The 23,056-nt window shown below is 38.0% G+C and overlaps 1 protein-coding gene across 1 annotated transcript in view; it reads left to right on the forward strand.

Moving 5' to 3' along the window:
• Positions 1 to 22,850, forward strand: part of Txnl1 (thioredoxin like 1) — a 29,858-nt gene extending 7,008 nt beyond the window's left edge. The window contains exons 2-8 of the mRNA XM_032885355.1: positions 2,251 to 2,347; positions 3,931 to 4,104; positions 6,311 to 6,433; positions 8,235 to 8,304; positions 9,430 to 9,602; positions 11,332 to 11,436; positions 19,726 to 22,850. Of these exons, the coding sequence (XP_032741246.1) occupies positions 2,251 to 2,347; positions 3,931 to 4,104; positions 6,311 to 6,433; positions 8,235 to 8,304; positions 9,430 to 9,602; positions 11,332 to 11,436; positions 19,726 to 19,755 (772 nt within the window). The 3' untranslated portion in view covers positions 19,756 to 22,850. The remainder of the gene's footprint in view (positions 1 to 2,250; positions 2,348 to 3,930; positions 4,105 to 6,310; positions 6,434 to 8,234; positions 8,305 to 9,429; positions 9,603 to 11,331; positions 11,437 to 19,725) is intronic.
• Positions 22,851 to 23,056: the final 206 nt, after the last annotated feature.

Here is a 23,056-nt window from a genome sequence, read left to right on the forward strand (position 1 = left end):
TTATTGAATTAGTTATAGAAAATTTTCATTAGTTAAATAATCAATAGTGAATTCAACCAAGAACTTTTCACATTTTCTACCACTGAAGTTTATTAACCTTTGAGTGCTCATGTTAGAGGTAAACATCATGGCTTAGTGGTTAAGAGCACTGACTGCTCTTCTAGAGGTTCTGAGTTCAATTCCCAGCACCACAAGGTGGCTCACAACCATCTGAAACTGTAATGGGATCTGATGGCCTCCTCTGTGCGTGTGTGTGTGTGTGTGTGTGTGTGTGTGTGTGTGTGTGTGTGTAAACAGATCATTCATACACATAAAAGCAAACAAACGTTAAAAAAAGAAAAAACTAAAATGTGAAAGAAGGCTAGTGTGTATCTCTCAAACGGTATATTTTGATTTTTGACAGGTTAGATTTTGAAGTAGGTATTTGCATGGTGATGTTGTTTTGATAAAGTTTGTTTAGCTACAGGGTGTTTCATTAACATAAATTAGCTCACTCAGTGGTTGGTGGGTAGACAGTTAGGTGGATGATGACAGGCAGAGGGAATATCACTATAACATGGACTTAATGGTTAAAGAGTTATTTGCTAGCCTGGGTATGGAAGTGCATGCTTTAGGGAGTGCTAGGAAGGCAGCTGAGTCACTTTCAACCAGTGAATTCCAGGCTGGCCAGAGCTACTAATAAGAGGAGCATTGTCTTTTGCTTATTTATTTACTATCGTTTCTGTGTCTGTGATGTGTATTCATGGGCACAGATGCTGTGCAGGCACACACGTGGGACTGGTTCTCCCTGTCCACCTTTATATGGATCCTGGGCATGGAACTTGCTCAGGAAACATACCCACATAGGCAGTTCTTGTTTAGGTTTGAGAAAATTAACGTTAATAAAACTAAATATGTCCACCTGTACCTAGCGCTTTGTTCCCCGGAAGGGTTGTATTTTCTTCTGCTATTTTCATGAGTAAAAAACCCTTGGGTTGGTATTTTAAAGTTATCAAGATATCAGTCCTTTGTCTTGTTTAAGAAATCGTTTCTTACAGGTTTTTAGTTCCTGTTGTACTTACTACACTTAACTCTTCAGTTCATCTGGACTTGCCGATGGTGTACTCAGTGAGAGGTTGTTTCTTGTTGTTTTTTAAATGTGAATGAATAGCCACTTGACCTAGCACTATCACTAAAAAGACCACCTTTCTCTAGTGCTTGGATTCTCAATGTTTAATAAGTCAGATGGTTGAATAGTGCGGCTCTGCTTCTAGACTTAGGCCTGTGTCTTAACCAGTTTGTTTATTCCTCTACAGACTTTTATCCGTACCTGAGATGCATGGGATCAGTGTTTGCAGCTTTCAGAGTTTGGTGGGGTTTGGGATAGTTAATGTAGACTTTACCAGATAAATATCTCAAATCTGAACATTTGAAATTCAGAACGCTCTGATAGTCACACTTTTTTAATGCTGATATAATATCTAATTTTGAGGTTTACGATCATTTTGAATTCTAAAAGTTTTCAAATAATATGTTCAACCTGTTGTATTGCACGCTGTTAGTAAAGCTTTATGAGAGGTCTTAATATTTGATATGAACCTCAACTTAGGCTGTCTTTTTCTTACAGTCTTTTTTAGTTCCTGTTGCTTATTACTTCACATTTAAATCTTCAGTTCATCTGGAATCATTGATTGTGTATTCAGTGAGAGGTTCTTTTTGTTTTTTGTTGTTAGTTTTGTCGCCCGCCCCTCCCCCCCACTCCGAGCTGAGGACCGAACCCAGGGCCTTGCGCTTGCACTCTACCACTGAGCTAAATCCCCAACCCTTGTTGTTAGTTTTTAAAATTTGAATAACCACTTGATTTATCACTATCACTGAAAAGACCCCAGAAATGTTAGAATATAAATTTATTAGTTTCATTTTTTAAAAATCAAGATTGTTTATTAATCCTAATCCAGGATTGATTTTTTTTTCTTTAACACAATGACTTTTTAAAAATTTATAAACATAACCCTTTGTTTTCCTTTGTTTTCTTTGCATGAGAACAAATGGAAAGATTTTATAGTCTTCAGCCTAAGACCTAATATTGTATCTGTACTCATTAGGGTAATATGGTGTTAATACAGTATTATAAATAATCCAGGTGAGTATACTAGAATGCCTGACGCCAAGAGAGTCAGTGTGCCTTATTGTGTTTAACTTGACAAGTGCTTTCATGGCATGAGTTAGAACAGTCTCTGTCTGTTTACTGGATGTGGCTCTCTTTCTCAGGTGTGGACCATGTTTGAGGATCGCCCCGGCATTCAGTTCTATGAGTAATAAGTACCCACAGGCAGTCTTCTTGGAAGTAGATGTGCATCAGTGCCAGGTAAGACGAGAGTCTTTTCCCTAAATCCAACACTGATGATACCCACTGTGTCTTTTTTCATGTAATATTTATTCTTTAGAAGGCAGGAAAATGTTAGAATTATTATTCTATTTTGACTACATTGGTTAGCATATGCTTTCAAGTTTTTATTGTATGAGGTGAAATTAATAGAATGTTGTTAAAATAGTTACCTGACAGTCCTGTATCTTCTCCTGAGGCATTGGGTCATTGATCACAAGGTACAGCAGAGCAGTTTTGATCATAGTTTAATTTAATTTGCTCATTTCATAATCTCCAAAGTTATTTGAAGAGTGGTTATACATTGCACATTGTTAAGAACAGTATATGTAAGAAAGTTCGGTTCCTCTATCTTTGAATAATGTTTTCTTTTTTTTAAACATGTTACAGTAAAAGTAGATTCAGTTTCCCTGATTCCCCTCTTAACTACTTTTCATGTTAAGTACATCATTTGTCAAATTACCTATTACAAAAGTTGATTTTTTTGGGGGAAGGGGGGTGGTTTATTCTTGTTCTTATTTGTAAGTGTTCTTTACACATTACAGGTAAAAGTACTTTGTTTAGTATGTTCTGCAAATATATTTGCCCAATCTGTGAGTTGTCTTTTCCCTTTCTAACTGTGGGAAAATGTGTTATTTGGGACATATGCTCTAGGTATTATCAGCCTGGTGATGGTAGTGTGGTAGTCGTATTTGCATATAGAGAATTAAGAAATAAAGAACTATGCAAGTGTTTTTCATATGTGAAATATTCTTAGTTCATAAGTACAGTTCACATTTGTGTCTTAATTTTTATTTTTTAAGATAACACTGTTCTAGTAGTTTAACTTTTCGAGTTTAGCATTTAGTTTTTTTCTTTGAATAATACATCTTCTGTACCTCTTCATAGGATTGGCGTATGTGAAAGAACAGGTTTGCTTTGCTGGTTTTAAATCATTGTCATCAAAGTTTAAACTGTGGACCTTTGATTATTATTAATTTCCACTCAGTATTAAATTGTAGAACTTTCTTGAAACAGTGCTCTTTAGCCCTGGCTGTCCTGAACTCTGTATAGACCAGGCAGGCCTCACATTCAAGAGCTCTGCCTGCCTCTGCCTCCCAAGTGCTGGGATTAAAGGTGTGTACTAGCGTGCCCAGCCTTTAGTTATTTGTTTTTTTTAAAAATTCATACTCATAATTACAAAAAACACTGCCTGCCATAAAGTGCAGTTTCTGTAGTAGAAGGCAGTTGTTCTGTTAGATAAAGCGAATGACGATAAAGCTTGTATCTTAACAAACAAAAGCAGCTCTTCTCTGTTGTGGGTGTGTGGGTATATAGCTGTGTCTCCTTAGCAAATCCCAGTAGGTCTGCTCTTTATTCTTTGTTTACTTAATGGGAATGGGTATTTTGCTTGCATTCATGAGTACCACTGAGCCCAGTTGCTCTCTTAAATAACAATTAGTAATATTTTATTTTATTTTTCTGGTTGGTACTTGTGATTTTAATTTGCTTAAGGTTGTAGAGTGAAAAGTAAAAGTGGTATAAGATTTATTTTAATTTTTAACACTTTAATTTGCTGATTCTAGGGAACAGCTGCTACCAACAATATATCAGCAACACCTACATTTTTGTTTTTTCGAAACAAAGTGAGAATTGATCAGTATCAAGGAGCAGATGCTGTGGGACTGGAAGAAAAAATCAAGCAGCACTTAGAAAATGACCCTGGAAGCAATGAGGACACAGACATTCCCAAGGGCTATGTATGTCACCAAAGAGTAGACAGTAGCTTCAATCTGATGTGATTTGTTGAAACGAAATGTACTGTTTTATTTCTTACTAATTCAAAATACTTTCAAATGAGCACTTTTCAAACTAAATGGATTATTGAGTTTTGTCTGTCTGTTATAACTTTAAGTTTTTATTGTAAATCATTTTCCCCTAAATTTCTTAGGCTAAATTCCTTTATCACTTACAGTTGTTTTCTAAACTATTAAGTAGCCATAGTCTAATGCTTGGTCCCTCTCGTGAGTGGAAAATATGGCACTGAGAAACATTTCTCTGTCTCTGTGTCTCTGTCTCTCTGTCTCTTTCTGTTTGTGTCTGTCTCTGTCTCTCTCTCTTTCCTCAAGACAGAGTTTCTCTGTGTAGCCCTGGCTGTCCTGGAACTCGAAAATTGTCCTGCCTCTGCCCTCCCCTCCCACCATTTTGCGCCACCACTGCCCAAGTAATATTTCTCATTTTTATAGTTATGTAAAGTGACTTGAATTTTAATGTACTGAATCCCCATGTTACTTAACTTCCTACAGTCTAATTTAGAATCAAATGTAACTTTAGGATTGAGTGTATTTGAACAGTAAGGTATTTTTTTTTAAATTAGATGACTAAAGAACTCAATATTTTAAAGTACATAATATGAATAGTTCTAATGCAGTTCTGTATAGTTTGAAATTATTCAGGAAGGAAGCCAAGTTCAGAAGTACCTTATGGTGCTACAATTGTTCTTCAAGTTGCAGCCAATACCTTAAAACATTTACATTAGGTACAGTAAAGCAGATCAGTGTGTTCTCTGTAAACCCTTTAAAGTCAAGCCGGAAAAATTAGTCAGGTAGACAGGAAAGCTTGGATTTTGTGTGCATGGTGTGTGTGTGTGTATATGTCTTTGTCATTGAATATCTGTAACACAATAATGGCATATTCTGTTAGTCTATGCAATTAGTTTGTATTTAAAATCAGAAAGTATAAACGGTGTCTGAGTCGGGGTGGATAATTACTGAACGAGTCCTTATACCTGTTGTACTGGTACGCCAATTACTGAAACAAGTTTTGTGAAAGAGAAAGTTTATTTACAAGTCATCCAAGCTTGAAGACCAGAAAATGCTTTTCTACTTTGTGTCCCCAAGAATATTATTAAGAGACACTTAAGAGGGATAAGGTATTTCTAAAGCATGGGAAACAATGGTTGGAGGAAAGAAGGTGAAGTAACTGGTGGTTCCTGCAGTGTGGTCACACTGTGGGATCTTAGTGTGGGGTCCTGTGTTCAGTAGACGTGATCAGACAGAGGAGTTCCTGGGCACACTTGCCTAGACTCCACTACGGTGGCACTGGTTTCAGCTGCTTTGAGCTAAAGAAAAACAGCATCTAAATTAGGCAACTGTGCCCTTATGACCTGTTGTTATCTATAACTAAGCTAGTGGTGTCCTGCTAATGTGGTAATTTCACAGCCAGCACCATTGCCCTTATTTTAGTCCTTGTAGTACCTGGACCTGATTTGGGGTTGTGTCGATTCCTAGAACTTAGTTTCCCTAAGAAAGGACTGAGCCCCCTTCTTACCTACATGTTATGAAGGAGGGGTGAGCCCGTGAAGTAAGGGTATACTTTTGCTCAGGGTGAATGAGGTTAGTCCACTGATGCGTGTTAGCCTGCCATTCTCAGTTTGGGGTTTGCCCTCTCCTGAAGTCAGGTGTCTCATGGGGACAGAGATCTTACTCTTTTGATGGTAATATTTGTTGTTAGTTTCTCTTTGGTTTGGTTGGATTTTGTGTTTTGTTTGCTTGCTTTTGCTGTGTGGTTTGGATTGAAATGGGATCTGATGAGGCCTAGGTTGGCCTCAGACTCTGTACTTCTTACATCTATTCCCAGTTCCAGGTCGCAAGTGTCCTAGGTCCTTGACAGAGGCTTCCGTATATACAGTCAGTCATAGACGTTCTTTGTAGTAAGTGTCCTGGGGGTACCAAGGCCTGCAAGTTGGATTTCTGGTACCTTGCTAAGGAAGTTAAGCCTAGATTTAGTTTTAATAATTAGTAATAGATTTCAGTTAGAAATCCAATTGGAAAGACCATTATAAAAATTTCAGTAACTATTTTAAGCAAACATTTTCTTCAAAATCACCTGATTTTGAAGGTCCAAGTCTTTGTATTTTTTTAAAGTCAAATGTTTTGCCTAAGTTCTTGGTTTCTTTTGTTTCAGATGGATTTAATGCCTTTTATTAACAAAGCTGGCTGCGAATGTCTCAATGAAAGTGATGAGCACGGCTTTGACAACTGCTTACGAAAAGACCTGTCCTTCTTGGAGTCTGACTGCGACGAGCAGGTAATCCAGTGCTGCTGCAAGGCTGGTCGGGGCTGGTCGGGGCTGGCCGCTTACACGCTCCTGCTCGTGCTCTCACCAGACGATGATCCGCCTTTTCCTGTCCTCGTCTCATGGCTTATGTCTTTCTTTTCCACATAATCATTTCTACCTTTTCTTTGTATAGCTCTGGGTTTCTTTGACTGAGTCCTGTCCATCACCATCTGGATCCACCTCCTCTGTGTTCTGTGGGAGCTGCCATGTGCCCTACAGAGCAGTGCAGGACTCGTGGTGCGCTCCACAGCTGCTTATGTCACCACCACATTGGTCATCTTTGTACTGCTTTCTGTGTTTTCCCACACAGGTAGTTTGTGTCTGAGACGTAGAGGTTGCTTAGATGAGAACTCCCATGTCAGACCATCTCCTTAGTCCCAAGTGTAAACATACTGTTCTCAGAGAAAGTGGGAGATACCTCAATCACTCTCTTCATTTACCACCTCGCTGCTGCTTTCCTTAATTTACTTTCTAGTCCTCTGTTCTGCTTACTCCACACTGGTGCTGCTTGGTCACCAAAGTCCTACCAGCGCTTCAGCTTTTCACTGCCATGATTGCTGTGTTTGACACGCTGTTGCGAGCTAAGCTTGAAAGTGCTGTAACCAGAGGACAGAGGACATTGTGTTTTCTTGGAACACAATATGATTTTGAAATATTAAGTCTAAACCCTTTCTTCTAACTGCAGTTATCCTATGACAGTCGCCGGACTCTGAGTCTCATATTCCTGTGTATAGTTACCTGAAGCTATGACAGGGTAGATGGTGGCATTGTCTATTGCTTTGCTGAAGTCTTCTGTTAAGGGAAGTCTTTCTTACGGGGTAGGAGTATACCTCTGAACAACAAATACAATTTTGAATGGACAAAAAAATTAATGGATAACTTAGAGTTTCAGAGAGCCTTGACAGCATTGGTGTCTTAGTTCCTATATGTGACCTTCTAGACACATTTAGAGTCAAGTTTTGAAGGCCTTGGGGCCTTAGATCTTGGTGACTCCCTCCCCTTTCTCTCTCCCACTACTCAGCATTGTACACACACCGAGCTACGGGTCCCGAGAGAGAGCCCTGTTTTCTGAATTTTAGATCACAGTTCATGTGAGGGTCAGTCTCTGCATAGCTGTGTATTGCCTTCCAGTAGTCAAGCAGTGTGGCTAAATACTTGGTGCACTAGAAAAGATGTGTGTTGCATATTAAAACTTAGAACTTATATTTATTTCACTCGGGAATTTTGTTTTTGTGGGAATGTGGGTTACTTGTCTCTTTGTAGATCCCAGGTTCTTAGCTTCTTTTTCTTTCTTTGTTTTTTGGTAGTATGTATGTATGTATGTATGTATGTATGTATGTATGTATGTATGTATTTTATGCATATGAATGCTTTATCTGCATTCTGTCTGTGCGTCACATGCATATGTGGTGTCCTTAGAGGTGTGAGAAGAGGGTGTTGGATCCCTGGGACTGGGGTGTGACAGATGATGTCAACCACTCCCTGGGTGCTGGGGGTTGAAGATGGCTCCTGTGCAAGGGCAGCCGTGCTCATGACCGACAGCCGGCTCTCCAGCCCGGTCCTCAGCTCTTACACTCGGTTTAGTAAGCTTACTGCAGTAGTTGGTGGTGGCAGTCCTTAACTGTCAGACTATTCGCCTCACAGAGTCTGTATTGTAGTGGTTTTGTTAGATGAACTAGGTTTGTACCACTCTTTATTTCAGTTCCCTTAGCCATTTTGTGTATTCCTTGTGTTAACAAACCCTTTTATAATTAAACTACTTCCCCTACAGCTGCTTATTACTGTGGCATTCAATCAACCAGTTAAACTTTATTCCATGAAGTTTCAAGGACCAGATAATGGTGAGTAAAGGACAGTTAATGAAAATCTAACTTTCTACTTTGTTAAACCTGGCTTGCATTTAAAACTTTTTTTCTTCAAATAGAGGTATATCTTCGATGCTGCTCATGGAAGATTATAAATGTCCACATAATATGGGATTAAGAACTAAAGTAAAAATGTTTGCTTCTCCTTTGTTTACAGAGTACTGATACTTTCCTCCCATTTCTAAATTGTTAGCAGTCATTTTTTAGAAACAAAATTGTTTTCAGACTGTTCTTACTCAGGGGGATAAAAATGAGGCTCCAGGTCATTACTGATGTACTGTCATGTCTATGTATAGCAATGTGGCTTTACAGACTTGGGTTTATGTTTCATCAAATCAACCGTTTTGTTTTGTTTTGTTTTGTTTTGTTTTGTTTTTTCTGTCACAACTCTTTTTTTTTCCCTCTTACTCCTGATGTTTTGGAGAGAGAAGGCAGTCAGGACTAAGGGGCTTCATTCATTCGGTTCAATTTTCTTCTTTAACTGATTGAAAGTAAAGCTTAGTAATTTTATGATTAATTCCTTTTTTGATAAGTCTTAATGCTAATAAAGTTTTCCTCCTGTGTAACAAAATGAGTAAGTTGTTGGCAACAGAAAAATTAGTATATGTATTTTATGAAAGGTTGTTCACCTGCATATGTTATCAGAATCCATTACTCCGTTCTATGAAGCTTTTCACTGATAGTCTTATATTTATTATAGTATAGCTGTTTTGTTTTAAGACAGGATCTCACTATGTAGCCTTAGCCGGCTTGGAGCTTGCTATGTACATCTGCCTGCCTGTGCCTCCCAGGTGCCCCACCACATCCAACTCTCTGTATGTTTTTTGTCATTGAGCGAGCGTAGGGACTGTCTGTGTGCATGCATGTTTTCTTATTTCTAATGAAGAGTGGAGCTAGGCTAAGAAGATACCAACAAATAATTATTAGGAGAAAAAGATTGACTGTCAATATTCAGATTAAGTTTTATTGGAGGTTTTGGAAGATGTGTTTGTAGGTGTGTACCTACACAGGTTTCTGTATAAGATGCATTTGATGATAAAGGAAAAGTATATTGTTATGTTTATAGTTTTAGCACTTCATTATTTTTAAACCATTTTATAGGTCAGGGTCCTAAATATGTAAAAATTTTTATCAACCTACCCCGATCTATGGACTTTGAGGAGGCAGAAAGGAGTGAGCCAACCCAAGCTCTGGAACTGACAGAAGATGACATTAAAGAAGATGGCATTGTTCCTCTTCGTTATGTTAAATTTCAGAATGTGAACAGTGTAACTGTGAGTAGCACTTCATTAATGTATCTTCCTCTGCTTGGGGGACAGTATTGCTGAATTCTGTATCCAGGTGATGCATTATGTGCATTGTGCTTTGCTTGCATGTTATGTCTGTGTGGATTCAGATTCCTTGGAAATGGAGGCAGTTATGAGCTCTTAGGTTGGTGCTGGGAATTGAACCTGGAGCAGTGAGTGCTCTTAACCACTGAGCTATCTCTCCAGCCCCTCTAAATGATCTTTTAAAGTAGAATTTATCCAGTAAAGTTGAGAAATGGAGGTTGATTAATAGGATTTGTTAGTTCTAGAACATTTACCATTAAACTGAAGATATTTCTGTATACTCTATCACAGCTGGTGATGAGTTCTGGTACCGGTGTGAAAAATCCTGTTTAATTTTCTAGAATGTAGTCTCTCAGTGTAATTACCATGGTACTAAGACGACTGGCTTTAAACCTTTTTTTTTTTTTTTCTTTGAGATTATGTCCAGAAAATTAGGCAGTGACCTAACTGAAGACACATAAGGCATACCTATCATTTTTATGATAATGAAGGTTGAATTAAAGTAATAGTCTTGATCGAAGTTTAATCAAAGAAAGTTGAATTTTGAATATAAGTAAACTGGGAACTAGTTTAATGGTGCACTTATTATATTCTTTAAATTGATTAGATAAACTCTTTGAAAGGAGTTTTAACAATAAAACAATAAAAATTAATAAGTAATATCTTAGAACACTATGAAGAGAGACAGTTTGTTCTCATTGAAATCCGACCTTTTTTTCTTACAAATTCTATCCTGATTACAGTTTCCCCTCCCTCTACTCCTCCCTGTTCTTCCCCACTTCCCCTCCCATCCAGATCCACTCCCTGTCTATCATTAGAAAAGAACAGGCTTCTAAGAGATAACAACCAAGCATGACAAAAATAAAAGATAAAATGAAAACTGTTGCATCTAAGTTGGACAGGACAAACCAACAGAAGGAAGAAGGCCCAAGAGAAGACAGCACAAGAATCAGACAGCTGCTTGTTTAGGAGTCCATAAACACTGAACTGAAGCTGTTATACATACACAGGACCTGGTGCAGACCAGTACAGGTCCTGTTCAGTGAGACAGTATTATTAAGTAGAAAACATTTTTAGATTATCGAATTTTTTTAATAGAAGATTTTTTTTCAAAATGCAATACAAGCAATATATAAGTAATAAATTCTGTTTCTTAGTGCTGACAGAAATTTTAAAATAGAGAGTTAGAGTTAGGCCTTAAAGCACATCAGAGGGCAGAACATAGTCTTCGGAGCAGATTGCCAACATCATTTCTTCTGTTATTCTAGGAAATAGAGTGAGTGCATGACTACCAGAAAGAATATTAATTAAAGAGATTTCCCACTGTTGAAAGTCTGTCATTTTAATAAAATTATTAATAGCAGTCTGCCACGAGTTCCACACTCTGATTGTAGTCTATCAAGACTTAGTTATGACTTCTCTATACCATCTCGCTAGATTACTATGAACTTGCGTATGTGGGCATCTTGCCAGGGCATCCCTGCAGAAAGTGAGACCTGCAGTGCAGACAGGGAGCAGGCAGTGTTTTAGGAGCCCAGGTGTAATCTTACTTCGTTCCTAAAAAGGATGGAAAATGTTTTTAGTAAGAAAGATTAATAACCAATAGATTAAATCTAAGGCATGGTCATGAGAAATAACTAATTATAAATTACAAATGTGGTTTTCGTTGCAGTTATTTGTTCAGTCTAATCAAGGAGAAGAAGAAACAACAAGAATTTCCTATTTTACTTTCATTGGTACTCCCGTCCAGGCAACAAATATGAATGACTTCAAACGAGTAAGTTTGTTCAAATGACAGTTAAGGAAAATACAATTTCAAAGGAAAAATTTCTTATATTTTAGTTGTCCTTGTTTATAAACATAAAGATTCAAAACTGTGTCTCATGAACGATTAAATGGAGGCACCATGTTGAGATATTCAACTAAAAAGTCTTTAGTAAATATAACTCTTAACTGATGGAAAAAATATTAGTACATACATCTGAGTAAGAAATAATCATCTGTTATAGAAAATGCTTAGGAATAATGAAGAAATTATAGTTGAATTATTACTTGGAAGTCATAGTAAGATTTTAAGGACTTTGCTGATAGTGAAATGTATATACAAAGACTTGAATGGTTTTACTTTGAAAGAGTAAACCAATCTTAACACATGGACGTGTCTGACCTTCTAAGCACTGTCTGTGTTCTTTTTAAAGTGACTGTAAGTTTTCTCCTATTTTTATAACTATATGTCTGTGTTCTTGGAGGATGCAACCCTAAGGCTTCTTTCCGTTGAGCTTACTGTATACCAAGGACTTTGAGGAGTGAGGGCCAGCCTCTTCCCATGCTTTCTGGGTCACCTTGTTACTGGCAGCAGTTGTGTGGGTGGCTTTTAAATATGCGGAGGTGCCAAACCTGCTGGGAAACATGACTACAGGAAACACTGGCCACAGTACTTCTCATGGTTGTGCTTAGCCAACGGTCTAGGACGTAATTACCAGGGATGAGTTTCCTTAGGGCTGCCAGTTCACCAAGTATATGGTTCCCAGCACATTTCGTGCAGGGACTTGTTTTGTGGAGTTAGAACATCCTGAGGAGTCTTTTTCTTTTTGGTGATAGCTATAGACCTGATTTAATTATAGAAAATTAAATTCCTTAGCCGTAGATGGTCCAGTGAGGTGCATGTTGGCTTTTTTAAAAAATTGGAAGACCTGGATAGCACATGCTGGTTACTTTTCAGTAGCTTCTGACAATCATAGCATGAGTTTGGGGAGCTGTGGAAATAATTGAGAACTTAGCGCTGCTGTGCCCAGGTGTTTTGCATGTGTAAAATGCTTAGTCAGGAGAAGCAGGTAGAAAGCAGCTTCATTTTTACTGTATGGGATGCATTTTCCTTTAAAAATAAACGCGCGACAGAGATGTTTGGCTGTCTGCTTGTCTGGCTTGACTTAAATGCACTGGCCTGGCTCTAGCTGTTCATTGTATAGTTTGTCGCCGGCTTAGCTCTTCTGTAAGGTTTATACTGTGTATCAGGTTAATATCTTCCTACCATTAAGTTTTGCCTCAATATCCTATTTGTTCCTTCAGTGTTTGCTGCTTAACTTCTGTTTTTGATGCAAGTAATATTCTATTCTGCGTTTTTACCAGTCAGCTGTTCAGTTGTAATTTTTATAGTTTGCCTAGTGACTGTCTTAAGTATTGATCACAAACCCATCTAGCTTGTTTAGCCTTTTCTTTTTGCCTTTCAAAGCTGCTTTTGAGGAGGGTGCTTGCTTGAGAGTTTTTTTTATTATTTGTGCACCTTTTTCACCTTATTTAAACGATGGAAAAATAACAGTTCTTAAACTTTCTGGTTTTGGGTATCATTTAAAGTATGAAAGATGATTGAAGATCAATAAGCATTTTTTTGTTGTTGTTTTGTTTTGTTTTGAGACAGGGTGAGACAGGGTTTGCTGTACTAGAACTCACTTTGTAGTCCAGGCTGGCAGTTTGAGTTCACAGAGATCTCCCTGCCTCTGCCTCCCAAGTTTTGGGATTAAAAGCTGGATTAAAAGTCCGGCCAAGTAGAGTTTTTATTAACATACTTATTTAGTAGCAATTAAACAGGGAATCCAGGATAGTGGCTCATACCTGTAATTTTCAGTACTTGGGAAGTTGTGGTAGCTTTGCTACCTCATTTGAGGCCTTTATTCAAAGGAAAAAGATTAGTTGGGAAAATTTTAAATTACAATTAATAAATCTATTATATATTAGTAACTGTATGTTTTTAATTAAATGTTTTCTAATTAAAACAGAGTTATATCACTTTTCCCTCTTGCCTCCCTCCGCCCCTTCCTGTTCTAAGTTGTTGGCAACTGTCCACCCTCTATCTCAAGTCGGCAGCCCGTTTTCTTCAGTCGCATTCATTCCATACTCATATCGTGCTCTGCTTTACAACCTGGGAGAGGGCAAGTTTCCTTTTCCCAGAAGTCAAAAGTTGCCCCCAGGTTTTTGCCTAGGTGTTGAACCCTGCAAAAACTTTCCCCATGGATATTAACAGGTCCATTGATTTGCTGTTGCTCCTGTCTTATTTGTGTAGACTTTCTAGGAGAATGTTTGAGTGGGCATCTGACATTCTGGTTCTTAGACTCTTTATGCCCTCTCTTCCAGTGTCCCCTCATGCAGAGGTGCAGGAGCTGTGGAAACCCCTGGGACTGGCTCCACGTGATCCTTTGATCTCTGCCTTGTGTCTAGTTCTGTTTTTCTGTGATGGTTTCCATTTTCTCTAAGGAAAAGATTTGATGAGGTCTGTGGATGTAAGGATAAGATTTAAAATGTAGTAATGGGCTATGCTGATCTAGCAGAGTGGCAGTAATAAGTGTTTTCTAATGTCCATGACCTCAGTAGTCCGGGAAGCTGGCTGGTTCCAGATAGACACTGTTGGTTGCCACCACCGTGTGATTACCCTCCTTGCTCCTTTGCGTATCCTGCTGTGTCGGTGCCTGTTGTGCTTCCTCATTGTTGCTGCTGGACAGAGCTGAATAATTGCTTGCCTTCCTTGATAGTTTTTGTAGTATTTTCTGAAATCATGCCAAAGAGGCTTTCTGGGTCATATGTCCTCATGTGTGGTGTCTTCCGCAGTAGTCCAACCTTCAACCCTTGAGTGACAACCAAAGGTTGGCTGCATTGGTAATCAGTATTGTTTTGGGAGTCCCTTGGATAACACTCCCCAAGCCTGCAAAGGTTTTATCTCTGGTTCTGAGCTTGTTAGTCTGTGGTTCTTGTGTGGAGCCTTGTTACCTCATAGCTTAACTGCCTTCAGGGTGCAAGTGCATGTGTGCGTGTGTGCGTACATTCACGTATATATTGTGTATAATTTTAGGCAAATATGAGATGATTTCTTGAGACTTTATCAAGCCATCTTGGTGTTATTCATCCCTCTTCCTTCTGTATTGATCTTCCTTCTCCCCCTTTGGATCTACCCACTCCCTTTTCTATCACCTGTGTCCAGCTATTTCCCCTTTCAGGCCCCATCTCCGGCCCTGCTTTTGTCAGTTCGGTGGTTACTCCGTGTAGATGTAACAGGTGAGACAGATGAGAGAGAACATACAGCATGACATTCGTCTTTCGAGATCTTAGCTACTCTTTTCTAGGTCCATCCATTCACCTGCAGATTTGGTTGAGGTAGGGTGACTGCTGCAAGTGTGAGGCCTTACCAAGAAAAGGTTAAACTGGGAATAAAAAAGCTCATGATGAGTAAGTAAATGTATTCTACATTAGCAGTGAAAAAACACATTTTTCAGGGCCTGGAAGCATAGTTTAGTGGTTAAAAGCACTTGTGTCTCTCTCAGAGGACCCGGGTTTGACATGGTGGTTGACAGCAGTTTGGAACTCTGGTTTCAGTATATGTGCTGCTGAAGCGAGCACAGAGCTCTGGTTTCAGAGAATTAAAACCCTCCTCTGTGGACACCAGGCACACACATCCTCTACACACATGTATGCAGAATGCTTGTACACATAAAATAAAATATAAAAAATCTGAAAAAGCCTACCTTTTTCAATAGAAAAACCACTTTAATAAGAATAACATTGGTTTATATTTTTATGAAATATTCACTAATATTCTCAATATTATCATGAGAATAGAGTTCTCATGAAAATATTGGTTTCTGTATTCAGCCTGTTATGGCATGTACCATTTGTGTTGTATTTAAAGAGAATGAGAATTTGAAAGAAAATAATTGTAGTATTCTAAGATAGTTTTGACTTCAGACTTCCTTACAGAGCAGTTTTATGGTCCCTAGCAGTGGTGCTATGAGAAGAATTTAAAAACAGGATTCAGAACCCTTTGGCTTCGAAATTGAAGTTTTAATTGGTTGAATGCTTTTCTTAGGTATATTAAGAATATTAATATTACATTGATTTGTAATTGCTTCTGGTGAGATTTATTCTGATTGCAGGCACTAATTTTTTTTTCTTATCTTTATTAACTTGAGTATTTCTTATTTACATTTCGATTGTTATTCCCCTTCCCGGTTTCCGGGCCAACATCCCCCTAACTCCTCCCCCTTCCCTTCTATATTGGTGTTCCCCTCCCCATCCTCCCCCCATTACCGCCCTCCCCTCAACAATCACGTTCACTGGGGGTTCAGTCTTGGCAGGACCAAGGACCTCCCCCTTCCACTGGTGCTCTTACTAGGTTATTCATTGCTACCTATGAGGTTGGAGCCCAGGGTCAGTCCATGTATAGTCTTTGGGTAGTGGCTTAGTCCCTGGAAGCTCTGGTTGGTTGGCATTGTTGTTCATATGGGGTCTCAAGCCCCTTCAAGCTCTTCCAGTCCTTTCTCTTGATTCCTTCAACGGGGGTCCCGTTCTCAGTTCAGTGGTTTGCTGCTGGCATTCGCCTATGTATTTGCTGTGTTCTGGCTGTGTCTCTCAGGAGAGATCTACGTCTGGTTCCTATCAGCTTGCACTTTTTTGCTTCATCCGCCTTATCTAATTGGGTGGCTGTATATGTATGGGCCACATGTGCGGCAGGCTCTGAATGGGCGGTTCCTTCTGCCTCTGTTTTAAACTTTGCCTCCCTATTCCCACAGGCACTAATTTTTAATAGGGTTATTTTTTACATAAGAAACAATATTTTCAATATAGAAAAACTTCAGAGGATTTATATGAGATTGGCCTATTTGGTCCTTTTATAGAGTTCTTTATTAAAAACTATCAGCTCTGGGTTCCAGTTTGGGACAGTAATGTGTTCGACTTTTCTGTTTATGTATTACCATGCCACAGCAATTATTGTCCCTATTTGTAACAGGATTGTATTCTTATGTAGCAGCAGAAACATGACAGTGAAAGTATTCTCACATATTTTCAGCACAATGATATTTTCTCCTTTCTGACCATCTTTAGGAAAGTAGGAAAAAACTGTGGATACAGGGAGTGTTGATCTGTTTTAAATGTAGAATTTGGACAGAGGAAACCATAGAGAGTGAATAGGTGCCCCGGACAGAATGGAAACATTGAGACCCAGGCACGAAAATTCAAAGGTGCAGAAGTCATCCAGTGACAAGTCAAATGTGACACTTAACTCCCTTTACAGTGTAGTTGATCTGAAAGGCTCTGTGTTGTAATTTTTGAATTTTCAAAATATATTTGGTATATATTCTATAGTAAGTGAAGATATATATGATAATTGTGCTGTAGTGGAGAGAGAGCTACGTCAAATGGTTTAATGGATCACATAGTAAGTTTTAAGTCTTTCAGTGTACATTCTGTTGTGTGAGTTATTTGTAGATTATTTTAGTTTTCAGCATGTCAATGACCCTCCCCCATGTCACTGAGGTGACAGAAGCTAAGGTAACCCTGAGAGATCTTGGTTGTGGAGAGTTACTTTAGAAGCCTCTGCATGCCGCCACAGCTTTGTCATTCACCATAGAGCTGCTGGAATAGAACGACCTTCTTTTCGGCTGGTTTTGCCCTCAAAGGTGTCATGCATACTGTGGCTGTTTGCTGTAAATGCATTCTTCATGGTACAGCATGGAAAGCTTGCAGTTTTGACTAAGAGTAAATATTTTCTTTGCTAAAACAGACTTTTTACATAGATTGCTTTATATTAAAATGCAAGTGTGCAAAAGTGAGAAATTTGGGGCTTTCGCTTTTTAGGGTACAAAACGCATGTGAAAAGTAGACCACATCTTATCACTTTTTATAAAGATAGACTTTTCTAAACTGGCCATTTACCACATACGCTATTTTTATAACGCTTCTATCTGTTTATTTTTCAGCTTTTTTAATACAACTCAATGAACTAAAAGCAGAAGATTTTTTTAAATGAAGTAATATACAGATAAACTTGTCTCACTGTCCCCCGCACCCCTTGCTTCATTGCTCATCTCTCACCCACCCTCCACCCTCCCCGTTTGTTGCTCTGAGATTTCTTCAGCCTCAGCATCTGGATCAGCCTCTTCTTACCTAGAGTCCTCCACCATCTCTTCCTCAGATCCACCACTCACGACTCAGTTGTCCCTTTCTTTTGCTTGCGATCAGGTGCCTTTTCTTCCCGCACTGTGCACTCACAAGGCAGTTCTGTTTTTGGTTTTTAACTTACTGCTGTTTTGTTTAATATTTTGAGAAATAATTTTGAAGTAAAACTTAAATATTACAAATGCTTTTAAATTTAATTAGTTGAGTAATATTTTCATCCATTTTAATGTTTTATATTTTAGGAGCAGGAGAATTGTTTTAGAAAGTACAAGTTTTTCTTTTTCTTTCCTTTTTTGCCTTTTTGTGGTTGTTTTTAACTAGAGCTAGTGTTGCATACTTCTTAGGCTGTAGTTGCAAGCTGTGAGTTTTCTCACTGGAACAGTGTCCTCAATCTTTTTGTGGTGTATCCTCCATGCTGAACCCAAGGCCAGTGGAAGGACATACGGACTAAACACCAGGCTGGGTTAAAACACTAATGCAGAAGATCAATGGATTCTTTACTGAGTGAAAGCCTTTAACATCTAATTGTGATGTACCTAGACTTTGGTCTCTCTGGGGTGTAATAGAAAGAATTAAGACAGAATAAAAGAGCTTATGTGGGGTAAGAGTCTGCATGGAATGCTCAATTTCTTCTTCTTTTACAGAGAATACATATTGGCAAGTTGAGAGTTGTCAGCCTGTGAAACAGTATGCAGACTTGCATCTTCTACTGTATCACATCCTCTAAAATTTTGTTTTACTATTAATTGTTTTCTTTTGCTTAATCTAATAGCTCCCTGTTGCATTTCCTAAGTAATATAGTGATTAGTAATTTTGTATAGTGTGTCAGCTAAAATTCTTTCATGGAATAGGCGGTACCCTCTCCCTGAAGTCTGGTGTATTTTTTTTTTTTTTTTGGTTCTTTTTTTCGGAGCTGGGGACCAAACCCAGGGCCTTGTGCTTCCTAGGCAAGCGCTCTACCACTGAGCTAAATCCCCAACCCCAAGTGTGGTGTATTTTAAAGCCCGTTTTCTTACCTGTGTCCACTCTTCTGTTTTCTGATGCTATTGTCCCTTTGACTTCTGAGCTATTCTGTTATAGTTTGCATGGGCCAAAGAGGGCTTTCTTTAAAAGTTGTCCCTGGCTTGAGTGGAAAACAAACTACACAAAAACTCAGAAACATCATCTTTCTGTAGTTAATAATTCTCAGTGGAAGGTGTTTCTAAGTCTGTTCTCATGAATGACATTGCCCCAGCTATTTTCTATTATGCACGTGTATTAATAGCCTGTGGACACTACTATTAAGAACAGAATCACTTTAAAATAAGAAACTTTCTTCATGTACTTATAAGTCTTTTTATTACCAACAAACATGTACTTCATTTTAAAGGGGATTTCTTTTGAGAAATTTATGCTGTGAGAATATATTATCTAATGATACACTCTGTTTAGGTAAATTACTCTAGAACACAGAACCAGCAGAGGACCTATTTTCATGACTTTTTGGTAGATTACCAGGTCTTTTTTGTGTGTGTATGTTATGACATTTATAGGAACTAAGGTATTTTTATAGACCTTCAGGACTAGTTTTTTTTTTTTTCTCTTTAATTGCTCAGATGCAAGGTTTATTTTTTATATTTCTTATAGACCATTTCTAGCAACCAGGTTTTTTAAAAAACTAGAAAAGAACTCATCATTGTCAGTCTGTATTCATATTGAAGGAAATGTCTAGAAGAAGTGACTTTAGCATATCATTTTAAATACAGGTTATCCTGTAATCAACATTAGATGTCTAATTGCCTAAAACTAGTACACTAAGAGTGTCTTACTCACATAGCATCCCTTTTTTTTTAAATTAACTTCTCTAAACTGTCAACTTGGCTTGGAAAAATTACATTTCTTCTTAAGACAGAATGGAAAACCAAAAGTAGCTTGCATGTGTTTAATTCCTTGTGTTTAGGGGAAGGGGATATTACAGTTTGCTGCCACAATAAAAACACATTGCATGTGGAAAAGATTCAAGGTTAAAAATTAATACAAGGACAAAAGGACAAAAGTCTTTTTGAACTTACTACGTTAGTATCTATTTTAAACTGAATCATTAAGTTATACATAATTGTACTTTTTATTTTTGTTTTTCTAGGTAGTTGGCAAAAAGGGGGAAAGCCATTAGGGTACAAAAGACACTGGAAGACTACTGCAGTCAGATTTGCAGCTCCTGGATAATTGCTTGATTCTCTTCGGAAACTGTTAATCTTTTATTTGTTGCCAGTACCAATAAATCATTGCTTTTGTTCAGATGGTATTACTAGTGTTTCTATTGTAATCTTGATACATGCAGTTGTAAATAAAAGTCATTACTTTGCCAAGCTTAAATTTTTGTCATTCTGTATAAATGCATTCTCTCTCTTTTTATTTGAACATTGGCTAAGCTTTTGTTTTAGAAGAGTCATTGACTAAAAGCTAGTCTGTCTCTAGAGGAGCGGGACGTTGCAGGACTTGGGAGCACTGTCTATACACGTGGAGTGTTTTGATATGGACTTGAGACATCCGTATATGTGGAATGTTTTGATGCATGGATTTGGGATGGTTAACCAAGTTCAAGACCATACTGACTTATTTTATCAAAAGATATTTAGGGATCTAGGCTTTATAAATTTACTCAATTCTAAGCATCTATTACTCCTGTCACTGGCAGTTAACAGGTTTACAAATGTTTTGTTTCTAAGTTATCATCACCATTGATATCCTTGTGTACCTGCCGCCCAAATGGTGGGATTGTAGGCATATACCACTCTCGTGCCAAGATTTTAACTCTCTGTATAAACCTAAAAGTTAGAGTCAGCTATTCCCTTTAATAAGGCAGGCATTAATACTAAATTCAGAAAATTTGGAAAAATATAATACAACGAATTTATCGAAATTTAGAAGTGGAATCTAATCTAATTTATTATCTTAAGTTCACCAAAACATTCACTCTAAATATATAGATAGAAAACATGATAAAGCTTAGAATGAGTTGTCCCAACTGATTGAAAGGTCTTTCACAATAGACTGGCTAAGACAAATATTTGTTCTTACATGCTTTTTTAACACTTAATATTGGCAAATTTAATGTTTAAATACTTTATTTTTTATGTGCATGTGTGTTTTGCCTCCGTGTGTGTATTCATGTGGGTGTGGTGCCCAACAGAGGCCAGAAGAGCCTCAGAAACCCTGGAAAAGGGGTGGGAGCTGCTTGGGAGCTGCCGTGTGGGTGGTAGGAACAAACCGCGGCCTCTCCAAGACTGCTGCTCCGGCCCACAAGGTTGTCTTGTACTTCATTACTTTAAAAGCATATGTAAGACTATAATTTGTAATTCAGTTACACATTTGAGGACATTCTTATCTAGAAATAGTGCAGAGATTTGCCCTTTGGATACTAATGTATTTATACATAATTATGAAAAAAGTATCGTCGTCGTTGAAGTAGTGTTGAAGTACTCCTTTTCTGAAACTTGTGTCCTTATGTGATGTTCAGATCATTTGTATGTGAGTACAGTAACTGGTCTGTGGTGCGGCTGTATTTTATGTATTTCACAGAGTTTGTTGACTCGGAAAAATGGAAGACAACAAAATAAAAGTTTATAGTACCTGTAAACCATCTTGAAGTTAATCATACCTGAAATGGAGAATACGATTAACAAGAAAAGTTGTAGTTTATACTTATCCTTTTGGGGGGAATCATAAAAGTGCCTCATCTCAGGTGTAAATGGTCTCATCTTATTCGACTACTTGAAAAACCAAGTAAAAGTGGTTTCACATTTGCAAAGGATCAGACATCAGATTTTCTGTTGTTCATATGATTCCTGTTACTTTGTTGCAACTTACAGACATTCCATCATTCAAGTTGTAAATAGTGAAGAATGCTAGTAGGAAACTTACATGTGTCACAAACAAATACGCATGATTGAGATATAAAACCAAGCTAAAATGCTATTTTCTGTTAAGCTAGTTAATATAAATATATATTTCTAGATATAAGTAAGTATATTTACATATAAGTTTTTCTCAAAAGAACATGAGGAATGTGTAGCCTTAGCTCTTTTATCATTAGCCATCCATTAATGTTTTCTAGAAAACTAATATTTATTACCAAAAATCTGCATGCATCGTTTTTCACGTCAGGCTGCCTAGTTGAGACATACAATGAAATGCTTTGTCAGCAGAAACAAAGTATTGCCAAAGTATTGCTTTTCAGAGAAAGCCTAACAATAAGACTAGCCCTTGTTACTCCACTCAAGAGTTCCCGTTGGTCTTTATACTTTGACTATCTGCTGTCAAGTACCAAATTGGACCCTCTCGGCATACGAATATATTGGATGGAGTTAGTCACTTAGCCTTCTGCCAACCGTGTTTCTTTAAATGATTAAAGATGTGTAAGTTTTTTTTTTGTACTATTAATAGTTTTTGCTATTAGTGTATATTTAATACCAGCATTTGTTTTATGGATGTTGTTAGTATCAAATTGAGAGCTTTGAGATCACAATGTCAGCAACGAGATACAGTCTGTACGTGACAGTTACATCCTTGTCAGATCTTAATATGAACAAGACCTGTACAATGACACTGTCAGCTGACTTGCCAAATCTCTACATGAAAAGCTACTAAGAACCAGTCTTACCCGGGGAAAAGTCTCTTGGTAAGTTATCCAATCCCAAGTGGCCAACCCTAAATACAAACAAGCAATACCAAATGTACTTGACAGGTTATATTCATGTACATGCATATGTGGACATGTCTGCTATTGCTGTGAATACCCCTGACCAAGGCGTGTTACAGAAGAACTCATTGACCCTGACTCAGAGGGTGAGTCTGTGTTGGGGAGCATGGCAGGAGGCAAGCAGGCATGGTACTGGGGTGGTAGCTGAATGCCTGCGTACAGTCTGATCCAGAACTATGAGGCAAGGAGAGCCAACTGGGAATGGTGTGGGCCTTTGAAATCACAGCAGAAAAAGGAGGGATTATGTTATAATTACATTGAAAAGTATAAGGTGACTGATACGTAGCTTATTTGAATCAATACCAATACCCTTGGTTTCTTTTTTTATTACACCAAAGACAATTTTTGTCTACAATTTCTTAAGTGTTGTTTATATATGAAAATTTCAATGTCTCATTTGTCTACTCACCTCACTTGATTATCGTGGTTGAGAAATATTGATACAGGAGAAATTGGAATTTACTCCTAAAGTTTTTAGTCTCATTAATAAAGTGCATTTTAATATATGTTTGTTTGTTTATTTATTTGAGATAGGGTCTCACTGTGGAGGGCAGTCCTGGATGGAACTTACTATGTAGATCAGGCTGGCCTTACAAGAGGTTTTCCTGCCTCTCTGCCTCCCAACTGCTGGGGTTGAAGGCACATAGTACATTTTGTAAAGGGAGCGAGGGGCGAGGGGTAGTTTATTATGGGTATGGAGGGGTTTTTTTTT

Source organism: Rattus rattus, chromosome 15 (genome assembly GCF_011064425.1).
Source record: "Rattus rattus isolate New Zealand chromosome 15, Rrattus_CSIRO_v1, whole genome shotgun sequence".
Classification (NCBI taxonomy): domain Eukaryota; kingdom Metazoa; phylum Chordata; class Mammalia; order Rodentia; family Muridae; genus Rattus; species Rattus rattus.